Source organism: Melanaphis sacchari, unplaced genomic scaffold (assembly GCF_002803265.2).
Source record: "Melanaphis sacchari strain LSU unplaced genomic scaffold, SCAv2.0 Contig39_pilon_pilon, whole genome shotgun sequence".
NCBI lineage: Eukaryota > Metazoa > Arthropoda > Insecta > Hemiptera > Aphididae > Melanaphis > Melanaphis sacchari.
The window spans coordinates 5,411-28,680 of NW_020271254.1; the positions used below are offsets into that span (position 1 = coordinate 5,411).

Here is a 23,270-nt window from a genome sequence, read left to right on the forward strand (position 1 = left end):
ATTTATATTAACTTTATCATGATATTTTGTATTTAAAAATAATGTGATCATTAATTTTTCAGAATTATCCTGAAAAAAAAAAAAAATATTAAAATAATTAACTAAGGTACAATTTAAATAATTACTTTGGGAATTGGTGAATGAACCTTTGCTTCAAGTACTTGGTTCTCAACCATATCAGCAAAAGATTCACTTATTTCTCGTGAATAATTGTATTCAATACATTTGTGCAAGCCACAGTGTATTGCTTGAGCAGCATATGCGCTAAAAGTTGATTGCAAAAGTCTGATATTTATTTTTGGTACTATTTCAACTGATCCATAATCAACAAAAAACAACTAAAACAATCATTAAATTATGGTAAATTTTATTTTAAAACAATGCAAAAAATGAGATACCCCGAGTATTTTCATATCACATGAAGAATGCATGTCTAAAACGAAACATTAATTAAAAATATTAGATTATAACAATAATATTGAGTATAAAATAAAAATAAAAAATTATAGGAATCGCATTAATGAACGCAAAATAAATAAAAAATTATCTAATTAGTAAAAACAATAAGTAAATGTTTGATACCTACTAGTAATATTAATAATTGAACTATTTATACAGTAACATTTTTTGTTAAAGAATATCAAAATATGCTAAAATGATAGGAATAATATTTAGTAAAAAATATAAACATAAACAATTTAGATTTTTTACATTCTTCAACATATTTATATTTAACCTTGCCATGCTCTTGATTATTGTTTAATACTTTTTTTTTATTACTTTATACGTGTACTTTTATATGAATATATTAATTTACTGTACAAATACTAATTTAAGGTTAAGCAAATAAATGTTTTGTATAAATATAATGATATATAATTCATAATATTTCTTTTATTAAATGAAGATTAAAAAAAATTTAAGTGTAAAGTTTATAATTACTTCCACATTTTCTTCATCAACTATTTTTAAGACTTTTGCCCTGTGCCACAAATTGGTATCTTTAATACATGAAATACATGCCAATTCTGGGAAAATTAATTTCGGTAAAACCTTGTACTTTTCTTCATTTTCATTATAAAACTCTCTATATAAATTGGAAAAAAAATATTATGTTAAGAATGAAATCATAAATAAATTAAAGAATAAACCAACTGCAATTTGTCCATGAAATTATTCAGAGTATTGACTTCTGTTGCTAATTGAATATAAAATGAACTTGGGTTGTAAATTTCAGCAACAATGACATTGATTAACTTTAAATCATTTAACTTAATTGTATAATACTTAAATCTTCCATTACAGATATCATTGTTCGAGTAATCCAATAGAAAATCATTATCCTATGTTAAAGAAAACAGTGGAATAATAGATCAAACAATATTTGTTTTGTTACAATACTGATTAAAAACAGTTAAAATTGATTTATCTAGAACATATTTCAATTAGTTTTCAAAATTTTATGATTTTTCATAAAAGTTAATAGAAAACTATTGAACAATTCACTTTTTTTATAAAAAATAAAAATCAATGTTTATTTAATTAAAATAAACAAACAATTTCTTTATAATATACCTACCGGTAATGCAAGAACAGATTTTTCATGAAAATCAATCGGATTTATTGGTTTTGATGATTTTGTATAGGCAAAAGGATCTACTGTATACAGCACATCATTTTTTATTTTTACCATTTTGCTTAAAGATTCAAACATATGTTTTTCAGAAGAGTAGCCATAATTCAATGGTTCATATGATCGGCCATAGTTTGACTAAAAAAAAAAAATTACAACTAAAATTAAGTTGTACCAAAACTTATGCAAGTATTGTGTATTACACGATATAATATCATAATTTTGTCAAGTCTAACTCCAGTTCTATACTTATCAAAAATCTGTGAAAGGTTGCCTAATATAGTTTTCGGGATATTAGTATAAAACATTGATGGATCTGAAAATTATATATTTTATCTTTAATAGGTACACATAATAATATGAGATGTTAATTGTATGAAATGAGCACATTTATCATACAAACCATTTAGTTTATTTTCTAGTTCAGTTATTACATGAGCTTCAAATAGAATATATTCTGTGCCATCTTCAGATAATTTTACAAAAAACACAGATGGTAACTTGTATGCCATATCTTTCATGCTACTAAATCCATACTCAGAAAAATTGAAGTCACAGTTATACTCGTTCTATAAAATAATTTTAAAAAGTGGAAAAATAAATAATACCTAATACGTAAGTAAAATTTAACCACCGTATAGTAGGCTAGAACAATTTCATAATAATTTGATGTTTAAAAATAGGTAATTTGTTATAAGTTACAACATTTTGTTAGTGATGAAATAAACTTAATTAGACTATTATATTATGTTATCGTAAAATTAACGTATAATATACCGTATAACGGGCTATTTCTGTTTTTGATAAAAATTTTACTCGTATATTTCTCAATATCATTTAGACATTAAACGTCGAAATGGCATTATGAAATAAATTGATTGGTAAGTAAAGGTAATAAATAATAATATTTTTATTTTTTAAAATATTCTATTTTACCATTAATGCTAGTTACCTATTTTGCTAGATAAATTAGCGCTTGTTACTAGTCAGTTCGAGATATTTAGGATTAAACAATTCTTCTGAACTTTTAGAAAAATCAACTATGACCACTCTAATCTGAGCAACCAAAATTCGTATATTATATTAAAAATCACAGATATTAAAAATATACAAACGATGAAGCATTAGTGCTGCTTCTTGTTTATTTAAAACTTACAAAATACCAATATCAAAATTCACGGACTCAAAGTAAAAACAAATGTTAATATTTATCCAACATATAACTCTGATAGAAATGCTAAAAATCAATATTACCAAGATTTAGCATCATTATTAGTCACTGAAATAAAATTATCTATTACACTAAAGGTGTTATTAGATCATACATATCGACGCTTAATACAGAGAGCATTGTCTAAAAAATTCCAAAAAAAAAAAAATGCAAAATGCATCAACTTAACAAACTTAACAAACACTAATAATAACACAAGTACAACGTTTATTATATTTTATATGTATACATTTAATATTTATAATAATTATATTTGAATACATTACACATTTGTATTATTTAAAATTATGATATGTACATATCATGTATCGTGTAGTAAAAATGTAAACAAAAATAATTTTAAAATAAAAATAAAAATTTGTTGAAAAAAATCAGTTACTTTAGCTTGTTTAAGGTCTTGATGCATATTAACCTACCTAACACGTTCGAATACGATGGAATCACAAATACAACTAAATCCGAGTAGGATAACTTCATTGAACATAATCTAAAAAAATGATTTCATCGATGCGATAATGAACGGATAAGATTAATTATGATTGTATAATAATTTATAATACATAGTAATAAGATTAAATTAAATTGGCATTTCACAATTATTCTATATTAATGATAAAAATTGTCAAAATCAAAATTAAATTGCCATAAAAGTATTCGGTATTTAGGGATTTTCCTATATGAAAGTAGTAAAAATGTCCCCATAGCCATAAAAATGACCGTTATTTGGAGGTGTTTGTTAAGGGAGGTTTTACTGTATATTATAATAATATACTCATTACACGTGTCAGTAATTAAGGCACAAATGCATCATCGAGGTCACCCTTTTGTAACAACAGATTGTACTTGCACGTGTCGACAAATGGGAGTAAAATGCATCCTGTAGGTTGTTATTCTACAATAATAAATATCAAAAAAACTCCAAAGATACCTGCAAAAGGCAAGGCCGTGGGTTATCATATCATGATTTCATTAATAAGGGAGCTCAGAGAGCAGCAATGGCAGATGCACCATAGCTATTAAGACCTGAACATCCCCAATCACTTAGCCACTGTTTTACGCTTCGACACATACCTTATTTTAACTAAATAAATAATGTATAGTTAATTGTTATATTATGTTACAACTTTATTATTCAAGTTGCTTAATATCTGATTGTTGGAAGTACGCACGTAACAATGTATTTTTTATTTTATTAGTGATTTTAATATTGTACGAATCACAGTAAAATACTTTAAATTACATAGATAGTGTAGGATGGTAAAATCCTCATTTTTCCTCTACTAAATATTATTGGCCGATTAATATACAATATAAAAAGAAACACTATTATTTGTAAAACAACTAAACTGAAAAACTAGAACCTACTTATTCTAGCCCACTGTAGACCGGATTGAAAATTATAAATTTTAATTCGCAATACATGTAAATATAATACTTTTAGTTGGACATTTTTATTGATAAGTATAATATAATCAATAACTTTATAACATTAATAAAATCATACAAATATAATAAACATACATTCTATGATAAATATTGTAATGCATACATTAGCTAAGTGTTATTAATAAAATTTTTATCACTAGTAAATACTATAACCTAAAATAATAATATATTTTTGAAGATTCATAATTATTTAATCAAATAATATAAAAATCATAAAATTACCTTATAAACATTTAAAAACTCATTACATAATATACCATTCTTGTGTTTATTTAAAAGGTGTTGTATTTTTAATTTCATTGTTTCTGATATTATATTTGAACCATATTTATTGTATAAATCTATATGATTTCGAGAACTGAAATGCAATAATAATAATAATAATAAAAAAAAAAACAACAGATTAATACACAATAGATAATTGGAAATTTACTTCAGAGAAATAAAATAATATAGTGTTTTAATAGAGTTAAAAAAAATGTATATATCATAATAAAATTCTGGGGGAGTGTTGATTAACTATCGAAAAATATTAATCAAATTAATTATTTTCTTTTAAATAGACAAAGAAATTTTTGTAATAATGGGAGTAAACAAGTATAATAACAATTATTGTATATTTTTAAGTTGTAGTTGATTACTATAAACTTTTGTTAAGAATAAAAAAAAAAAACTATTGATTTGTAAATTAACAATTGTATATAAAAATAAAATAAAAAGTAAATAAACATAACTCACGATAATATTAATACAATTTTAACAAAAAAAATTTAATTTCTTTGTCAGAAATAGTCAACAAAATGTGTTGAACAATTAAAAAATTTAATCTACCTCCTGTCATTAAAAAAATATCGTCTTGAACATTTTAAGTACTTAACTTCGCATAAAATATATATTAACACATTATTAAGACAAAATTATTTGTTATTAAAAAGAATTATAAATATAAATGTGTTAATCTTAAGATATCGTAAACGACGTGATGCTTACTATGCTTGGCATGAACTATCCATAGTAGAATCTTTGTATTTCTGACCATCATTTTCATTTGGAGAAAGTATTTTATTCCTAACAGCTACATTCTTAAATATAGCTAAAAATAATAATAATAAATTAATATTAAATAATTCTAGATTCTAGTTTTTTCGAATTATATAAAAACAAGGGAAATTTGCAGGGAAACCAGTTTTCATTTAAAGTACTAATCTTATACTAAAAACCACCATCGTGTTTGAAGATAGAAACATTTTATATTATCCCAAAAAGGACGAAACACAAAAATAAAAAAGTTAAAAAATCTTTTTATAATAAGTCGAGGGTCAACAACTCAAATTTCAAGGGAGGTAAAAATTAATTCAATTTATATATTTTCAAGTTATATGTATGCATTTTTTATAAGAAAATACGATAAAATTCGAGTTAGCTATAATTGTGTAGATATTTATTCATTACAATTTTATTAAAAGTTTAAATTTCAAAACACAATACACGCATAGTTATTACAATTCCATATTTCTTAAATTTCTATATTTAATACAATTAAAAATTTGTTTTCCTCGACATTTTGCCATACTTTATACATTCCACTGGTTCGAACTCTAAACATTTTGTATAAATCTTTCAATATAATCAGTAATATCTGTTAGACTAATGGGTTTTTACTTTCAAAGTCATTAGATACTCTAGAAAAAGTCTCAAGTTCAATTTTACAAAGAAAAATGAGATAATTAGATGGTTTCTTCGGGAGTTGAGTATTTAGGTTATTTATGTTATCAAAAGTTTTAATGGTTGTCAGTTAGGCCTAGGATTTAAATGACTTAAAAAATCTAAAAAAATGACATAAAAAACTTTAATAATGACTCAATAAGAAAAAATGACCTCATAAAATGCTCGATAAAAAAATTATATTAATAAATTAATAAATAATAATTTATATTTTTAAGTATACAAATAAATCCATCTTCTGGTATAATGGCCAGCTTCATTTGTTCTGAAATTAATATATCTTGAAATAAAATAATATTGTAAAACTAAAAATGTATAAACTTAAATTCAATAATAAATTGATGAAGAAAACATGTAATCGAACATTATTATCGGTTATTGCCCGGTTAGTCCAACGAGTATATTAATTATTATACAAATAATTGGTATTTTGAAATATTAAATATTTTAAGAAAATATGTTTAGGTACGATTTTATTTTAAATTTGTATCTTTGTATGTTTGTACAATAATTTATAACGACCATTTAAAATATCTATTTAAAAATTTATAAAATATTACCCAGATTTAATTTAAGTATAAAAATGCCTGTAAAATTAAAAAAAAGTACAAAAAAATGCAAGGTAAAAACTATATATTTAAACTTATAGATGACTAAATCACATTTTGTGTTTGAAAGTTATATCCTGTAAATGCCTCCCCCAAAATGTAAAATCCTATTCTATTCTAGCATTAGTTATTAGTAATTGATTAGGATCATTTAAAATTTTCAATACATCGTTTAGATAAGTAACCAACAAAGTTAATTATAGAGCATTCTTCCAAAGATAAAGGAAGTAGTTTTTTAATTAAAATAGAAGAACTTGATGACAAGTTCGACCAATTATTTAGTGACTCAATTAGTGGAATTTTTTTTAAATTTTATCGGTTAATTGAAAATAATATTTTTCGATGTCATACATTCTGCTAATGAACAGTTAAACTTTTTTCATCATCAGTTTCACAGCTATATAAATGCAAATGAATAAGTCCCAAATAATCGAGCTGTCGAATTTCTGTTAAATCCATTTTTGTCTTTTAATATGAAACATATTTTTAAGTAGATCTTAGTTCAATCTTTCAGCGAATATAAAAAAAATTCTGTCCAATAATTCAACTACCTATACATTTTTTTCTTTTTAGAATGATTGTATTGAAGCAATTAAAGAAAATACTAGTCCTGTAAAACAGGGTGGTACTGATATTATATTATTTTTACAATAAATTTTTTTTGCGAGTTGAATGTTGAAATCGTTTTATTAATATTTACAAAAACTGGATATGTGAAACTTAAACGAAAACTTGTGGATTTCGAGAACTCATCGGCTTTTAATTAATGTTTATGTCATTTAACTGTTGATTTTTGTACGAATTGAATGTATTATTTAATTTGAGCAAAAAATCAGCAATGCCGAAAACGGTGGATACCATTTCTTATATCTAAACACACGTTTTAAGCGGATGTAACACTTTTACTAAAAATTAAAAACATTTAACAAGCAAAATTGCTGCTATCATACTTTTGAAAATCCTCAAAATCTCCATGAACGATCACTGCACAGTCTCAAATTAACTATTTGGTACGTTGCTTTAAAGAAGTTAGTCATCAATTCCAGCAGTTATGAGGAGCAAAAAAACATTGTGACTATCAACAGTGCCCCTTGCATGGACATGCTTAATAGCTTCTTGAAACCAGAATTACACAGAAGGCGAATCATCAATCCGTTCAATGTATGGTTTCAAAAAGATAGAGCATCTCCTCACATTGTCACTGCCACAATGAATGTCGTATGTAGGATGTTCTCACATTTTGGGGATACGAAATGGTCCCCCAAGTCATCTGACTTGACGGTAAGTGACTTTTTCTTTGGAGATATTATAAGTCAAGCGTTTATGAATCAAAATCTCGCACATTGGATGATTTTAAAGATGGAATTAGAGCTAAAACCTCATTTATTAATGAAGAATTGCTTCATACACAGATGATGGGCATCATATACCTGACCTGGTGTTTTGAAACATTGATTGGTAAGTATAAAATGTGTTTTGGGTGATACCGATAATTTTAAAGTTATTTTTTTTACATTTTTTGACAAAATTAACTTTAAATGTATTTTTTGACGATTTTAGTGCATATTCTTAGTATTTAGAGCATTTTTCACAATTTGCTCATAAAATGAACGAAAATTGTTGCAATTAACAAGAGACTTTCAGCAAGTTTCCGACGATATGAATTATAAATTATACAGCACAATAAGTTATCGTCGATAAAAATTTTATTATAGCTATGCTTTTTCGCTCAAATTATCGTCGTTATATACCTATTTTTATTGTATCATATATACATACATAGGTAAAATTTATAGTTGAAATAATAATTCATGGGATTCTGAAAACCTTTACTAAATTACCTATATCTAACAGGTTCCATAACTAAATTATTATTATTTTACAACTTACATGCAGCACTCAAGTTTCTCCTTATAGTATGTTTTTGTTTGTATAATCCCTTATTTTCTTCTGGATTTACCATATTATTTACACAGGGCTGATCCTCAGACTAAAAAAAAAGTATAATACATTTTTTTTTAAATTTAAAAGTATAGAATAGTTTCAAAATTGTAAAACAAATAATTAGGTTACACGAACGCATTGATAATAACTGCAATGGAATTTTTTTTTAATTTATAAATATATTATTGTGCTTCATAGCACGAGCCTTCATTGATAAAGACACAAATAAAAAAATAAAAATATTTTATTGTTATAGGTGAATATCCAGCTTCCGTGAAAATATGTGATTCTTTGTGAAAAAACTTAACTTTGAAGGATCTAAATCATCGGTACAAAGAATTTTGCATTCTTTTAATTCTAAGTATAAAAAGTATAGTAATAGTCGGGAATTTATAATGGAGCGGAACGATATTGTGCACTTCAGAACCAGTTTTGAAGAAAAATGTGTTCTCTATGTTCTAGTTGTGATATGAGACCTGTTAGTCGAGACTTGAGTGAACCAAAACCATTCGAAAACTATATTTGGTAAAATTATATGAGTAGTGAAGGGTTTAGAGTGCCAACTGGTAAAGGAAGTCGTTTATTGTACGTCATGCTGGAGCAGCTATATTTAGTTTTATATTTAACTCTTAAGTAATATTTAGAAGTAAAAGTGACGGTGATTATTATTCACATATAAACAGTGAAATATTACATAATTAGTTTGAAAACGTGCTGCATTTTTAAAGTAGCCACTAGTCATTGTGATGGATAATGCTTCTTATTATGACGTACTGGCCAAAAAAGTACCAACGTCGAACACAAGGAAAGCCGATGTATAAAAATGGCCGAGATATAAAGACGTTGAATTTTCTCCAGTAAAAACTTTATCTGAACTCTAGGAAATGGTAAAATTGCAAGATCACGAGAGAAACGATATCAATTGTATAATTTGGCTAATCAAATGGATCCTATTAATCCCATTAAATTAATTTGGGCACAGGTGAAAGGTGAGGTGTTTCCAAAAAAAACACTTTCAAATTGCTGATGTTGAAAAACTTATAAACATAGTACTTAAAATGCACTTAAAATCACTGGGAAAAATGTGCAAAACGTGAAGAAAAACTTCAACATTAAATTTAAAATTTTAGAGGGAAAAAGTTTAACAACCGTCGACGATAAATTGCCATATGGCACGCTGTGGTCATCCGCATGTTGTCAACCTAACCGTACTGTAGTTTTCAAGTTTAGTTTTTCCTGACTGCTTAATATCAATAATAAAGGTTATTAGAACCTTAACGTTTGTTTAAATATTTTATATAAGTGATTGAGCATCTGAATACATTCAAAATCAGATAACCATATAAATAATTTGGATGCAAGGCTCTATTTTCTAGAAAATGATAATACTTTTCAAAAAAATAAATTTTTGAAATGTTATCCAATTATTAAAAATAATAATAAAGAAAAAATTTTTATTTAAAACAATGTATAGGATAAAAAACTACTAAATTGTAATGAGCTTTCAATATTTTAATTCTGAAATTCAATACAAGCAATAATTAGTAATAATACTTACTTTGGTATGTAAAGATTTAGTAATCGATACTGTTGTTGATATTTTGTATGAATTTTCATCATTCTTTTGAGTTGTGTCATTATTTTTCAAATCATTAAGATCTACATATAAATAATAAAAATAAAAAATTATTGAACAATACTATTCTATAAAGAATTTAAAATTACTAGTTTTTAGTTATATGTGGTTTTTTTAAGGAATTTAAAAAAAAAAAAAAGAATAATGGAATAATTAAAATATTTAAGTATTTGTATTCATTAATGAATAGTAAGTTATGCGATTTTTAATTACCAAACTAGAAAATTTGGAAAATTTAAAATTTTGAGCTAAATGATGAAGTTATTAATTTACAATACATTTTTTTTTTTGTGTTTATATAGACAATAGGTTATCACACAAATGTTTACATTTTCCACTTTGAAGGAGATGATTTCTGATAGTAAATTAGATCTAGTTTTTATTTTAAGTAGGTCAAAATAAAAAACTCCCAGCATTTTTTAAAAAATATAAAAAAACAAAAAGTTATGAAAACAGAGGTTTTTAAGCTAAATCAATCTTTAAAAAATCAATTAAATTTTTTTACTGTAACCACAAAAAATAATAACCGTAAAACTCAAAATTTTAAGAATATTTTAACTCTTTTTTAGTTATTTATATAATTTTTCGTTAATGTCAATAAAAATTTTTTTGTTCATTTTTAATTAAATATTCATTAAAAAATCTTACATAGTTGTACTTATAGGTATGTAAAAGTATTTCAAATACATAGACAAATTAATTTTTATAAATATTTGAAATTCAAATTTTGACTAAATTCACTAAAATAACAAAAATTTGCATAATTGTTTGATTTATATTTTTACAAGGTTTAACAATAATTAAAAAATTCGAAGTCTCTCACTCGTAATGTATGCTTCTATATTAATCGTTAATTACCATCTCGTTAAAATCAAACCAAATACTTAACCATTTTTGTTGTGAAAAAATGTTAAAAAACAAATAAAATTCATAAGTGCTTTTTATCAAAAACTCACCTTCCATCTGGGGCTTTAAACCCCATAGAAATACTTTTTGTAAGTATTTAATTACTCAAATCTATATATTAAAACAAAAAGCTCCCTAACCGCGTATCTGTTTACTTACGTAATTACATTAATTAAAATTAATAATAATTAAACTAAAACTATCTCCCCAATTAAAATTATCAACGAAACATTATACAAAAAATGAAAACAATAACAGCCAGTCAAGCGAGCCTGATACGAACGATGTTATCAATTACGACTGGACGGAGGTCACAAAAATACTACTACGCCTATTTTTTATAGACCTAGAACCAGTACTAAATAATAAAAATATATTCGAGCTCAAAACTCTGTGCCATACTAAAGTCAAAATCGAAACATCTCGAATCAACAAACTAGCGCCACAATGCTTAAAGTGCCAAAACTACGGACACACCAGAACTTACTGAAACAACCATCCTAGATGTGTCCGTTGCGGTGATAAACCAAAAAACAGACACATGTACCAAAATTCGAGATTTCCCTACCAAACGTACGCTATGTAATGGAAACCATCCAGCAAATTATCGCAGATGGCTTGTCTTCAAAAACCTGCAACAAATTCGCAAAAAACAACTACCAAGCAAAAACAAAACAAACAAAATCGAAGAAAACACAAATTGTAAAAACTTTACCTCGTACAACCCTCCTGTCAACAGTACCTCACACCCAAAAAATTCAAATAATAGTCAAACCTATTCACAGGCCACCCAGCAAATTAAAAATCCAATACACAAATAACAAACACCAAAACCAACAAAACGAAAACTTGACAACCCAATTGACTTCCTTTACAAACAAATTTAATACTCTCATTAACCCACTTATCTCACTTTTAAAAACACTCATCGACAAATGAATACTAAACAATGTCAATTGATAACAATTAAACTCCTCCCTTGTCAATATTACTTTGGAACGCAAATGAAATAACTCACAACAAAAATGAACTACAATACTTATTCTTCGACAAAAAAAAAAAAATAAAATAAAAAATAAACATCGATTTAATAAATTACAGAAACCCACCTAACATCAAACAAACACTTTAATATCCCATGTTATACAACTCGTCGAACAAACCATCCCGACGATACTGCGATCTTAATATCCTCTACGCTATTACACTATGCATTACCGATATACCAAAGACCTATATACAAGTCACAAATATCCAAATAGTATCTGACCATATCCCTATTACAATATAATCAGTTTACTGCCCTCTTAGTCAAAAAATTACCCTTCCCCGACTTCAAAAATTTCTAAGAACACTAAAGAATTCATTCATTATCAGCGATGACTTAAATGTAAACCATACTGCATTTGGTTGTAGATCAATCAACAAACTCTAGAGGCCAAACATTTTATAATAAAATCCTAAATAATAACCTTTCCTTTATTTCACCTGATGTCCTAACTTATTGGCAATCCCATAAAAATCGCCACCTCGACATACTAGATTTCTTCATAATCTCGCTGCCAAACCTCTAACAAAATAATATAAAAAACCTTGACGGACTATCTAGTGAACACTCCCCAGTTTTACTTCATCTAGATGGTAAACTGGAAAACATAAACAACACTCTACATTCTGGACAAATTAATTTCAAAAAAAAAAAAAAAAAAAAATAGACGAACATATCTTACTGAAACTCCGATTAAAATCTCACGAAAACATAGACAGCGCTTAGCAATTTCTTATTACAACCACCAAGAAGCATTAATAGATTCAACCACTTCTCCATCAAATATAAACATACCAACAAAATCACACTAATATATTTATTTACCCCAATATTTATAGGAATTAATAACCAAAAAACGTCAAGCTAGAAAAATTTGGCAACAAACACATCTCCCAGATTACAAACACGAATATAACAAACTATCAAATATATTGAAAAAAAAATTACAAATACTTAAAGCCAATCAATTTTATGTATTTTTATTATCATTAACACCAGTCAATGGTTCCTTATGGAAATCAATAAAAACAAAACAAAAAGAAAAGACATAGTTCCCCCTTTAATAAACCCAAACAACACTTTAGTCATAACCAACAGTGAAAAGCCAATTTATTCGGAAACCGTCTATCTGAAATTTCCAACCACGTTCTGATATAAGTTTTAATATAATAATACACGTAGAAAATGTTCAAACTTTTCTTAACAATCCATTAACTATGTCACTACCAACCAAACCAATTACACTACAAAAAATAAAATCATATATTACAAAAATACACAACAAATCTCCAGGATACAATCAAATCAATAACAAAAACCATAAATAGTAAAATTGTAACAATTCGCTCCGTGTTCTTTCACGTTTTTTGGTCGGAAAAGTTGACCGTTTTTTGAATTTTAAAATCCTACATATGTAAAAAAAGTGCGTGTGTGATCAGGTGTCGTTGTTGAGTCTGATCGCTTAAAGTATTTTCCGTTAAGGACCGTTTTCTAGTTTTCTACATCACAACAGACTTATTAAGGTAATAATACTATATTATATCTTATCGTTATATTTCCGTCAGTCGGTCTGCACAGCGCACAAACGCGATAATAGTTATCCGGCACGTGTCAAGGTCAGATTGAACACTCCGTGTCAGTAATTTAATACCTGTTATAATACGGAACAGCGTTATCTTCAATTTGGAATCGTTACATATTATTATCACTCTTTTTTTTTTTGTCACATTTTTGCTGCAAATTGTGTTGCCCATTCAAGTCATTCAAGGCAGTATTTTTAGTTTAGTCGTTCAACAATTTATCTGTCCTGCCTTGTCATGAACCCGACAACCAAATCCAATATTTCTTCTAAAAGTAGCCCATTAGGAAGTGGTCCTGTTCTTCGTAGTGCCTCAAATGGTAGTACATCTACTTCGATGTCTAAACGGACCAATAATACTTATTCTAATGATGATTTAATGAAAGCTATTCTTGATATGCAAAATTCTCAATCCGTACAATTTCAAGAACTCCATGGATGTTTGACCTCTTTAAAAAATGAAATCTCTGAACTTAAAAACGAGAATATAGCACTTCGCCATGAATCGTCTGCACTTTCTGCTCGAGTGGCTCAGTTGGAATCAAAACCGGCCGTTACTTCGGATTCTGAAGTGTCGTCAAAACTACTTCGTGAAATCTCTGAGAGAAATTCTTCTGAATATAACGTAATTATATATGGTCTTCCTGAGTCGAATTCGCCTTCAATTAATCAAAGAATCTCTGATGATTGCGCTGAGCTATCTAGTGCTTTGTCACCCATTCAAATTGATTTACCTATTGATTTCAAATTAATTCGCCTTGGTAATAATAAGGCCCGGAAACCTAGACCGATAAAAATAATTTGTAAGTCAAAAGAAAATGCAGCTCAACTCATATCCGAATTCAGGCAGGCAGTTAGAAGTGGAGTTAGTATTCGTGATGATCTTCGAATAACCCGAGATAAGACTTCGTTGGAACGGGAGATACTCCGTACTGCTCATATAGAACTTGATAATAGAAACAAATCAGGCGAGTCAAATTTAGCAATATCCTATGTTAAAGGTGTCCCTACGGTTACAAAGTCACACTCAAAAAACGGAGTCACTGGTCGGGATTGAGACCAGTGAATAATCAATCATACCTTAATGAATTACTTAATTCTAATTTACATGTTTCTTTTAATCCAACCTGTAACAAATGTACTGATGCTAACCTATTGTTTGATAATTTTTTAATAGAATTTACCGATTTTATTAAAAAGCATACTAATTCCAATATTCCTGTTAATAATATTAAGTCACATATTTTTTCAAATAATAATAAAAATAAATCATCTTATAATTTGCAATGTAACTTTCCTAGTATTAGTCTTAGTTCTAAGTTTAATCTTAAAATTATGTACCAGAATGTTCGTGGGCTCCGGACTAAGTTACATGATGTAATATCTAATTTTCCTATACTTAATTATGACATATTTATACTAACTGAGACTTGGCTCTCCTCGGATATTGTGGATGCAGAATTAGGTCTTACTGGATTTATAGTATTCAGAGCTGATAGAAATGTATATACCAGTACATGTACTAGAGGTGGTGGGGTCTTGATAGCGGTGAGACAGACATTATGTCCCTCTTTATTATGTTGTGCTGTACAGTCAGTCGAACAGCTATTTATTAAATTATCTTTATCTAAGAAATGTTTATTACTAATAGGAGGAGTATATATACCACCGTCAGCCCCGATCGAGTTATACACGGCACATGCTGAAACTGTTGATGAATTGTGGCAGTCTTCTGGGTGTAATATGGGAATTATATGTGGTGACTTCAATTTACCAAATGTTAATTGGCATAATAGTACTTCAGGATTGTCATTATCGGGTACCGTTAATGATAATGTCAAGGCAATAGGTGATATATATCGTTTTTTAGATTTTTCACAAAATAATTCCATTAGAAACCATATTGGTTCACTCTTAGACCTTGTTTTCACATCTGAAATAGACATAGTTGTTGACACATCACCAGACTCATTAGTTACGCCAGATAAGTATCATCCACCATTAAGCATTACATATTCCATGCCCGATGTGCCACCTCAATTGGATGATCAACACTCATTTCGTAATTTCAATTGTGCCGATTATAACTCGATTACTAATAATATGAGCTCCATTAATTGGGAAAGTGAGTTTAACAATATTGGAATTGAAGCTGCAGCTAATCGTCTACAAACAATTTTAATAACGTTAATTGAGCAATATGTACCACTCCATATATTTCGTCGCTCAACTTTCCCCAAATGGGTAACACTCAAATTGAAACGTTTAATCATTAGCAAAAAAATTGCACACAAAAAATTGAAACAGTTCGGCACAATGCACTATCGTCATAGATTTTCTTTATTACGTGCTCAAGTAAAACTTGAGTCAAGGCTGGCATATGAGTCCTATCTAGGTAAGATTAATACTTCCCTCCAGAATGACCCACATACATTTTGGTCGTTTATCAATAATCGCCGAAATACATCAGTTATCCCTAATGTGATGCATTATGGTGACATTATTGCATCAGATATAGATATTGCAAATCTATTTGCACTTCTTTTCAATTCCGTTTACAAATCACCGTTACCCCCTCCAAACTGGAATACTGAAAATATTGGCATTAAACCATTTACATTTTTGCCTTCTAGACTTAGTATTGAACTTAATGAGGTCGAAGAAAATTTACTATCCTTGAGAACAACTAAGAGTCGTGGGCCTGATGGTATATCAGCCCAATTTTTATTTAATATTAGGGCACAGTTAAAATATCCTCTATTGTACTTATTTAACCTCTCATTAGCCGAAGGTATATTTCCATCAATATGGAAAACGAGCCAGGTAACACCTATCTATAAATCAGGAGACCCAGGGTCAGTATCTAATTATCGTCCAATTTCTGGTTTACCTCTAATTGGTAAATTATTTGAAAAAATTGTCCATAAATGTATTGAACGTAAATTTAAACTAGTCTTATCAACAAATCAACATGGGTTTTATGGCGGTCGTTCCACAACAACTAGTGCCCTAGAATTCTCAGCGTTTATCAGGGATAGCTTCAAAAATATGAGTCAAGTTGATGTGATATTTACCGATATCTCTAAAGCTTTCGACTCCATAAACCATATAGTGTTAATTGATATTCTAGATAAATTGGGTGTAGGTGAACCTCTGCTCTCCTGGTTCAAATCCTATATTTAATTTAATTTAGTCACTTCCGGAGTCCCACAAGGTGGGCACTTGTCTCCACTTCTATTTAATATTCTAATAAATACTTTATGCGAATCTGTTGACATCAATATGTTATTATTTGCGGATGATGTAAAATTATTTAATTGCGTTCAATCTGTGAGTGATGCTATTTCGTTACAAGAATCGTTGAATAAGTTAGTCAATTGGTGTAATACAGTTGGGTTAGAGCTGGCAATCCACAAATGTAAAGTTATGTCTTTTTCGAGACGTCACTCAATTATTCATTATGATTACTCTATTGATAATGTGATATTACAGCGAATAAACCAAGTTGAAGATTTAGGTTTTATTTTCACTCCAACGTTATCGTTTGCACCTCATATTGACTGGATAGTAGGCAAAGCATTGAGATCATTAGGGTTTATAAGGCGACATGCAGGGTCGGTCATGTCTGTAAGATGTTTGTTGATATTATATACTTCTCTTGTTAGATCGATTGTAGAGTATGGATCTGTAGTATGGTCTCCAAGGACCAAATGTGACATTGTTCGACTTGAACGTGTTCAGCATCGTTTCTTAAATATGGTTTCTCGATCTATGGGCATTAATCATGAACCCCACGACTATAAACCCGTCTTAACAGCACTCAATTTATCCACCCTAAACGAAAGAAGAAATATGAGTGACATTAAACTTTTGAATGGCTTAGTCTCTGGTGTAATTGACTCCCCAGACTTGTTATCTAGAATAGGTTTTCGCATCCCAGGTACAACCCGTTCTCGTGACCCCTACTACCTTGCTGCAGTATCCAAAAATTATTTGGATGATGATCCTCTAAGGAGAGCTATGTCTCTAGTTAATAATCATACTAGTTAATCATTTTTTCTAATTTAGGTTTGTTCAGTTACATTTAATTTTCAGGAGCCTACTATGTACTACTATAAAATTCTAATTTATTGATATTCAATGTGTTATGTTTAGATATATATATATATGTGTAAAATATATTATATTGTATATTCATTAATATGTAATATTTGAAAAAGCTGTATGGCGTTTTAAATACAAATAAAAAAATAAAATACACAAAAAACTAGCAAACAAAACTATCCTTCTTCTGACTCAAATATACAACACTATGCTTAGATTATCACACATTTCCCCAATATGGAAATTCCTTACAATAATATTAATTCCTAAACCAGAAAAACCAAAGCATTTATAGTAACTTCATACCGTCCGATAAGTCTACTACCGACGTTAGAGAAACTTTTCGAAAAATTACTTCTCAAAAAAATAACTCCTATTACCAGATAAAAAAATAACTCCTATTACCAAATAAAAAAATATCATTCTTAATAATTAATTTGGATTCCGATAATATCACTCGACAATCTACCAAATACACAGAATCACTGACAAAATATCTACATCACTCGAAAAAAAGCATTGTCTAGCTGTATTCTTAGATATCGCGTAAGCATTTGATCGTGTCTGACACGATGGTCTATTGTTTAAATTAAAATCATTTCTACCTGCTCCATATTATCTAATACTAAAATCATATCTTGAAAACCGATATTTCACAGTCAAACATAATAATTCTTACTTCCCTTATCATAAAATCAATACAGGAGTACCCCAAGGAACCTATCACCTATACCATATAATATTTATAATACATGAGATATCCCCAAAACAAACTTCACAACTCTAGCGACATATGCAGATGATACCGGTATACTGACATCAAACAAAGATCCAAACATAGCCACCCACTACATACAATACCATTTAAATAAAATCTCCAACTGAACTAAAAAATGGAAAATCAAGTTAAATGAAAATAAATCGCTTCAAATAAATTTTTCTCTAGATCAAAAAGAATGTCCACAACTATCACTCAACAATCTACAAATTCCTATTAAACATGTAACCAAATACCTAGGATTTCACCTTGACAAACAACTTATCTGGGCCCAACACATCAAAATTAAAAGAAAACAATCTAACACATGCCTACATCTCCTTCGTCCATTACTGTCTTTTTCAATGAGTTTAAAAAATAAAATATTGATTTACAAGGCAATTATTACTCCTCTTTGGTAATATGGTATCCAAATTTGAGGCTACGCCAAACCATCTAAGACCTATACAAGCCTTCCAATCGATATGTCTTAGACAAATAACTGACATACTACATAAAGATCTACAAATTTCAACAGTTATGAATTAGCAACTCAAAACTTTAAAAAGTTCCACTGAAAACTCCATTAAAACAAAAATCCTTTTATTTATTGTATGTCCTCTATAACCATCCCCAGAAACTCTCCAAGGAGATTAAAAAGAAAATGTCCGAGAAATGATCTTGCTCAATAGAAAAAAAAACCGTCTATTCACATGAACTCACCAAATTAAACAGAAGGTACTGTTGATGGACGGTTTTCTCCCCTTCAAGCCAACTAAGTCGTCTTTATTATTACTATATTATCCAATTTACTTATTGTACTGTTTTGTATAGATTGTAAATATGCTTTTATGAATAATAATAATAAAAAAAAAAAAATTTAATATGTCCTTAAAAGCAGTTCATACTGAAATTAATAAATCTAAAGATGTATAGTATAAGATACATTTATTATTTTTTTTTTTGACATTCTAAGTTCAAATTTGGATGAAATCACCTATTTCCATAGGCGTCCACAGGGGGGGCAAGCTGGGGCATTATCCCCCTCGCTTTTTCAAAATATTTTTTTAAATTGAATGTTTTAAGATAAATTACTACATACTATACAACAAATTTAAAGTGGTTATAAAAATAATAGGTTACCATTACTAAACATAGGTTACTACGCCTTGGAAAAATTGTTCAAGTCAAAGCTCCTCTTTAGACGATCAAAGGAACGCTTATACTTAAGTTTCCTACGGCCAATTCTAACATTTGCATGTGAAACATGGTCGACTACTAAAGGAGATGAGAAAAAAATGGCTTGCTTCGAAAGAAGAGTTCTTAGAAGGATTTATGGACTTATACTAGAAAATGAAGTGTACAGAAGAAGAACTAATGTAGAAGTACAACAAATTTATCAAAAATCTGGTATCAACGCGTACCTTATGATTAAACGAATTGAGTGGGCAGGCCATGTATGGAGGTCAAATGGTATCCCAAAGAAAGCTCTGGAAGGAAAAATCAATGGAAAAATACCTAGGGGTCGCTCTAGACAGCGCCGGATAGACAGGGTTAAAGAAGATATAAACAAGTGCGCCCAGGGATTAACTTTAGAAGACAGTATTGACAGAGATAGTTGGAGAAAAGTAGTAGAGGCAACGAAAGTCCTTCAAGGACAGTAAAAGCTGAAGAGAGAGACCATTATAAAAACATTAGATAAGATTTTATTTTGCAGTCGATTGATAATTGTATTTTTATATCAGGCCTTTCTATACCTAAATAACTTTCTACATAATATTTTCTATCATAAAATATCTACCTATCTAATTCTATCTATTATATAAAGTAATTACTGATTAGTAATTGTTTACCCATATAATATTTTATCATCGTGAATATAAGTCAGTCGTTATTCGTTATTCGATGTGTTTTGTAAATCTATCGGTCCATCTGAAATATTTAACGGTTTTTCGAATTTGATAGAAAATGGATTTAAGAAGATATTTTAAAAAACCTCGTTTAGAACTAGAACCCGACAATGCTAAAATAAATTAAAATGAAACCGAAACTCTAGCCAAATAGAAATAGATCAGTCAACTTCTTTTGGTGAAACATCTACTTTGTTAAGTATCGTAGAAAAGGTAAGACAATAATTTTTATTACACTATTAACCCTAAGGTTTTTATAAATATATTTTATTTATTTGGAAACAATATAGAAAAATAACGTTTGAAAAATTAAAAATGTTTTCCATCCCTAGTTTAAATTGAATAATTATTTTTTTAGGATTTTGCAAACATTGATTTTTATGATATTGGAAATTTTAAAAATCATGGAAAATTGTCAAACGAGATCATTTATAAAGTATTAAAACAAGCGTGGGTACCCGATAAATCGTACGATTTTAAAATAGATTCCAATACTGGAAATCGTTTATTTTGTCTTCAGTAGTTAGTAGATTATCCTTTTATTTCATACTCTTCAAAATTAAAAGGAGTTTTATGTCGTTATTGCATATTATTCAAACTTCAACTGGATCGAGGAGTGCAAGGTCGATTTATTATTAATTAATTTACAACATTTTAAGACTTCCATGGCTCTGTGAAACTTCATCTTCAATCTAAATGGCATCGTGACTCAACGAATAGAGCAAATCATTTTTGTAATATTTTAGAAAATAATAAAAAAAAGTGTTGTTCAACTTATAAGTTCTGCTCAACAACAAACAATAGAGTCAAACTAATACTCATAATCAAAACAATAGTTTTTTGTGGTATACACAACATGCATTTAAGAGGAAAAATTGACGAGACTGCTATCTTCAATAGCTTATTCAAATTTAGAGTAGACGCAGGAGATACTATTTTAAATGACCATTTGCAAAATTCTGAAGCAAATGCAACTTATACCTTACATAGGATTCAAAACGAACTTATAAATATATGCAATGAAGTGTTACTAGAACATATAATTAAAGATGTAAAGGAAAGCCAGTTCTTTTCAGTCATTGCTGATGAATCATGTGATATATCCGGTATACAGCAGCTTTCGTTAGGAGTACGATTCATGCACAAAATGTCAACCGGTGAATTCTGTGTAAGGGAAGAATTTTTAGGCGTTGTACCATTGCAACGTTTGAACGTAGAAACTATATCTGAACAAATTCTGTCCACTCTCATAAAATTTGGGCTTGATCTATCAAAAATAGCCGGTCAAGCCTATGACAGTTGTTCTACTATGGTGGAAAAAATAAGTGGAGTTAGAAAACGAATTGAAGATAAATACCCAAACGCAAACTTTTTTCATTGTAAATCTCATAAGTTGAATTTAGTCATTAATGACTTGAGCGATGTTTCGAAATTCGTAACACGGTTGGAACAATAAAAGATTCAATACATTTTTTCAAGAAAGTCCTTTAAGAAGAAAATACATTTCAAACATTCTTCTATTTTGCGAAACGCGATGAACAGCCAAATATAAAAGTATAAGAATATTTAAAGAAAACATTAATATAATATTAGAAGCATTGCAAAAACTATCGGAAAGTGACGTAAACCGTAATACAAAAAATCGTGCTTTTCAATTGTATAATTATTGTAGTAATTCAACATTTTTAGTTTGTTTGTTATGGCTGAATATTCTTCTATGTTGGAACCAGTTGCTAATGTACTCCAAGGAGTTAATCAGAATCTATTAACTGTAAAAAAAACAAATAACTACGCTTACTCAAATATTTCAAAAACATTGAGAGTCTGCAGATGCTACTTTTAATGTTCTTTGGGGTAAAATGGAAAGTAGTTTAGCTGAATCAGATATTAAAATAACTATATCAAGAATTACCAAAAAACAAATATATAGAGTAAATGCACTTACTGATTGTGCTGAGTTATTTTAAAATTAATATTTTTATTCGATGTGTTAATTCATTAATATTATCCCTTAAAAAACGATTTTCAGAAGAAAATGAAGTACCTTAATATTCTATTTTTTAATTATTACCAGAATAAATGAGTAAGCTCGATAAAAATCAATATAAATCGCTTACTGAAAAAATTTCAAAAAAGTATAGTTGAATCGGTTATTTGGAAAAGGGAACATGTCCAATATTTTGACATTTTCAGATTTTTACGTAACTATGTTATTTGTTCATGAACTCATTATTTGGTGTGAAAACGAAATATATCCGCGTGTTTTTGTAGTAATAGCTGGCGGGTCAAATTTTCGTTTATTTCGAAAAGGGAACATCTACTGGATATGTTACCTTATCGAAATCATAACGTAGTGATAAAAATAAAGCACTTAAAAAAATGCAGCTGATTAATAGCATTCTAACGACGTATCATTATTATCGTATTTTAACGTATTTCACGTACATATTTTGAAATATTTTTATCATTTATTACATAAAACCACGCGGCAAGTGCTGATATTTTTTCATACTACTATTACTATGGCATTATAATGTATGAACGTCTGTTTATAAATTTTACTGTTTGAGTTCTTTTTTTCTATAATATTAATATTGTGAATAAATATTTCTTATTACCTACTTTATTATGTCTGATTCCGACAGTAGTGTAGAAAGTGAAAAAAAGAGAAAAAAAGGTGTTTCTAATTTTGAATCTTACAAAGCAAACATTATAAAAAAAGCAAAAATTAAAGGCTTACCAC

At 28.3% G+C, this 23,270-nt stretch overlaps 3 protein-coding genes across 3 annotated transcripts; 2 read left to right on the plus strand and 1 right to left on the minus strand.

The window, feature by feature from the left end:
• Window positions 1-11,205, minus strand: LOC112597266 (tudor domain-containing protein 5-like; the record flags this gene model as incomplete). Its single annotated transcript, XM_025343236.1, has 12 exons — window positions 11,180-11,205; window positions 10,146-10,242; window positions 8,534-8,633; window positions 5,301-5,403; window positions 4,533-4,668; window positions 2,037-2,202; window positions 1,837-1,949; window positions 1,580-1,771; window positions 1,156-1,343; window positions 943-1,087; window positions 126-338; window positions 1-69 (listed from the first exon to the last, which is right to left on the minus strand). Coding segments are annotated over exons 1-12 (1,548 nt in total), but the record flags the coding sequence as incomplete, so codon positions are not given.
• A 5,833-nt stretch (window positions 11,206-17,038) lies between these two features.
• LOC112597263 lies at window positions 17,039-17,806 on the plus strand. Its single transcript, XM_025343234.1, has one exon. The coding sequence runs from the start codon at window positions 17,039-17,041 to the stop codon at window positions 17,804-17,806; it is 768 nt and encodes a 255-aa protein (XP_025199019.1).
• A 3,577-nt stretch (window positions 17,807-21,383) lies between these two features.
• On the plus strand, window positions 21,384-21,983 carry LOC112597264 (52 kDa repressor of the inhibitor of the protein kinase-like). The gene has a single exon (XM_025343235.1). The coding sequence runs from the start codon at window positions 21,384-21,386 to the stop codon at window positions 21,981-21,983; it is 600 nt and encodes a 199-aa protein (XP_025199020.1).
• Window positions 21,984-23,270: the final 1,287 nt, after the last annotated feature.

Bases quoted from the DNA above. Each gene is read 5' to 3' on its own strand.
- LOC112597264 (XM_025343235.1), top strand. From the start codon at position 21,384: ATGCATTTAAGAGGAAAAATTGACGAGACTGCTATCTTCAATAGCTTA.
- LOC112597263 (XM_025343234.1), top strand. From the start codon at position 17,039: ATGTTATTATTTGCGGATGATGTAAAATTATTTAATTGCGTTCAATCT.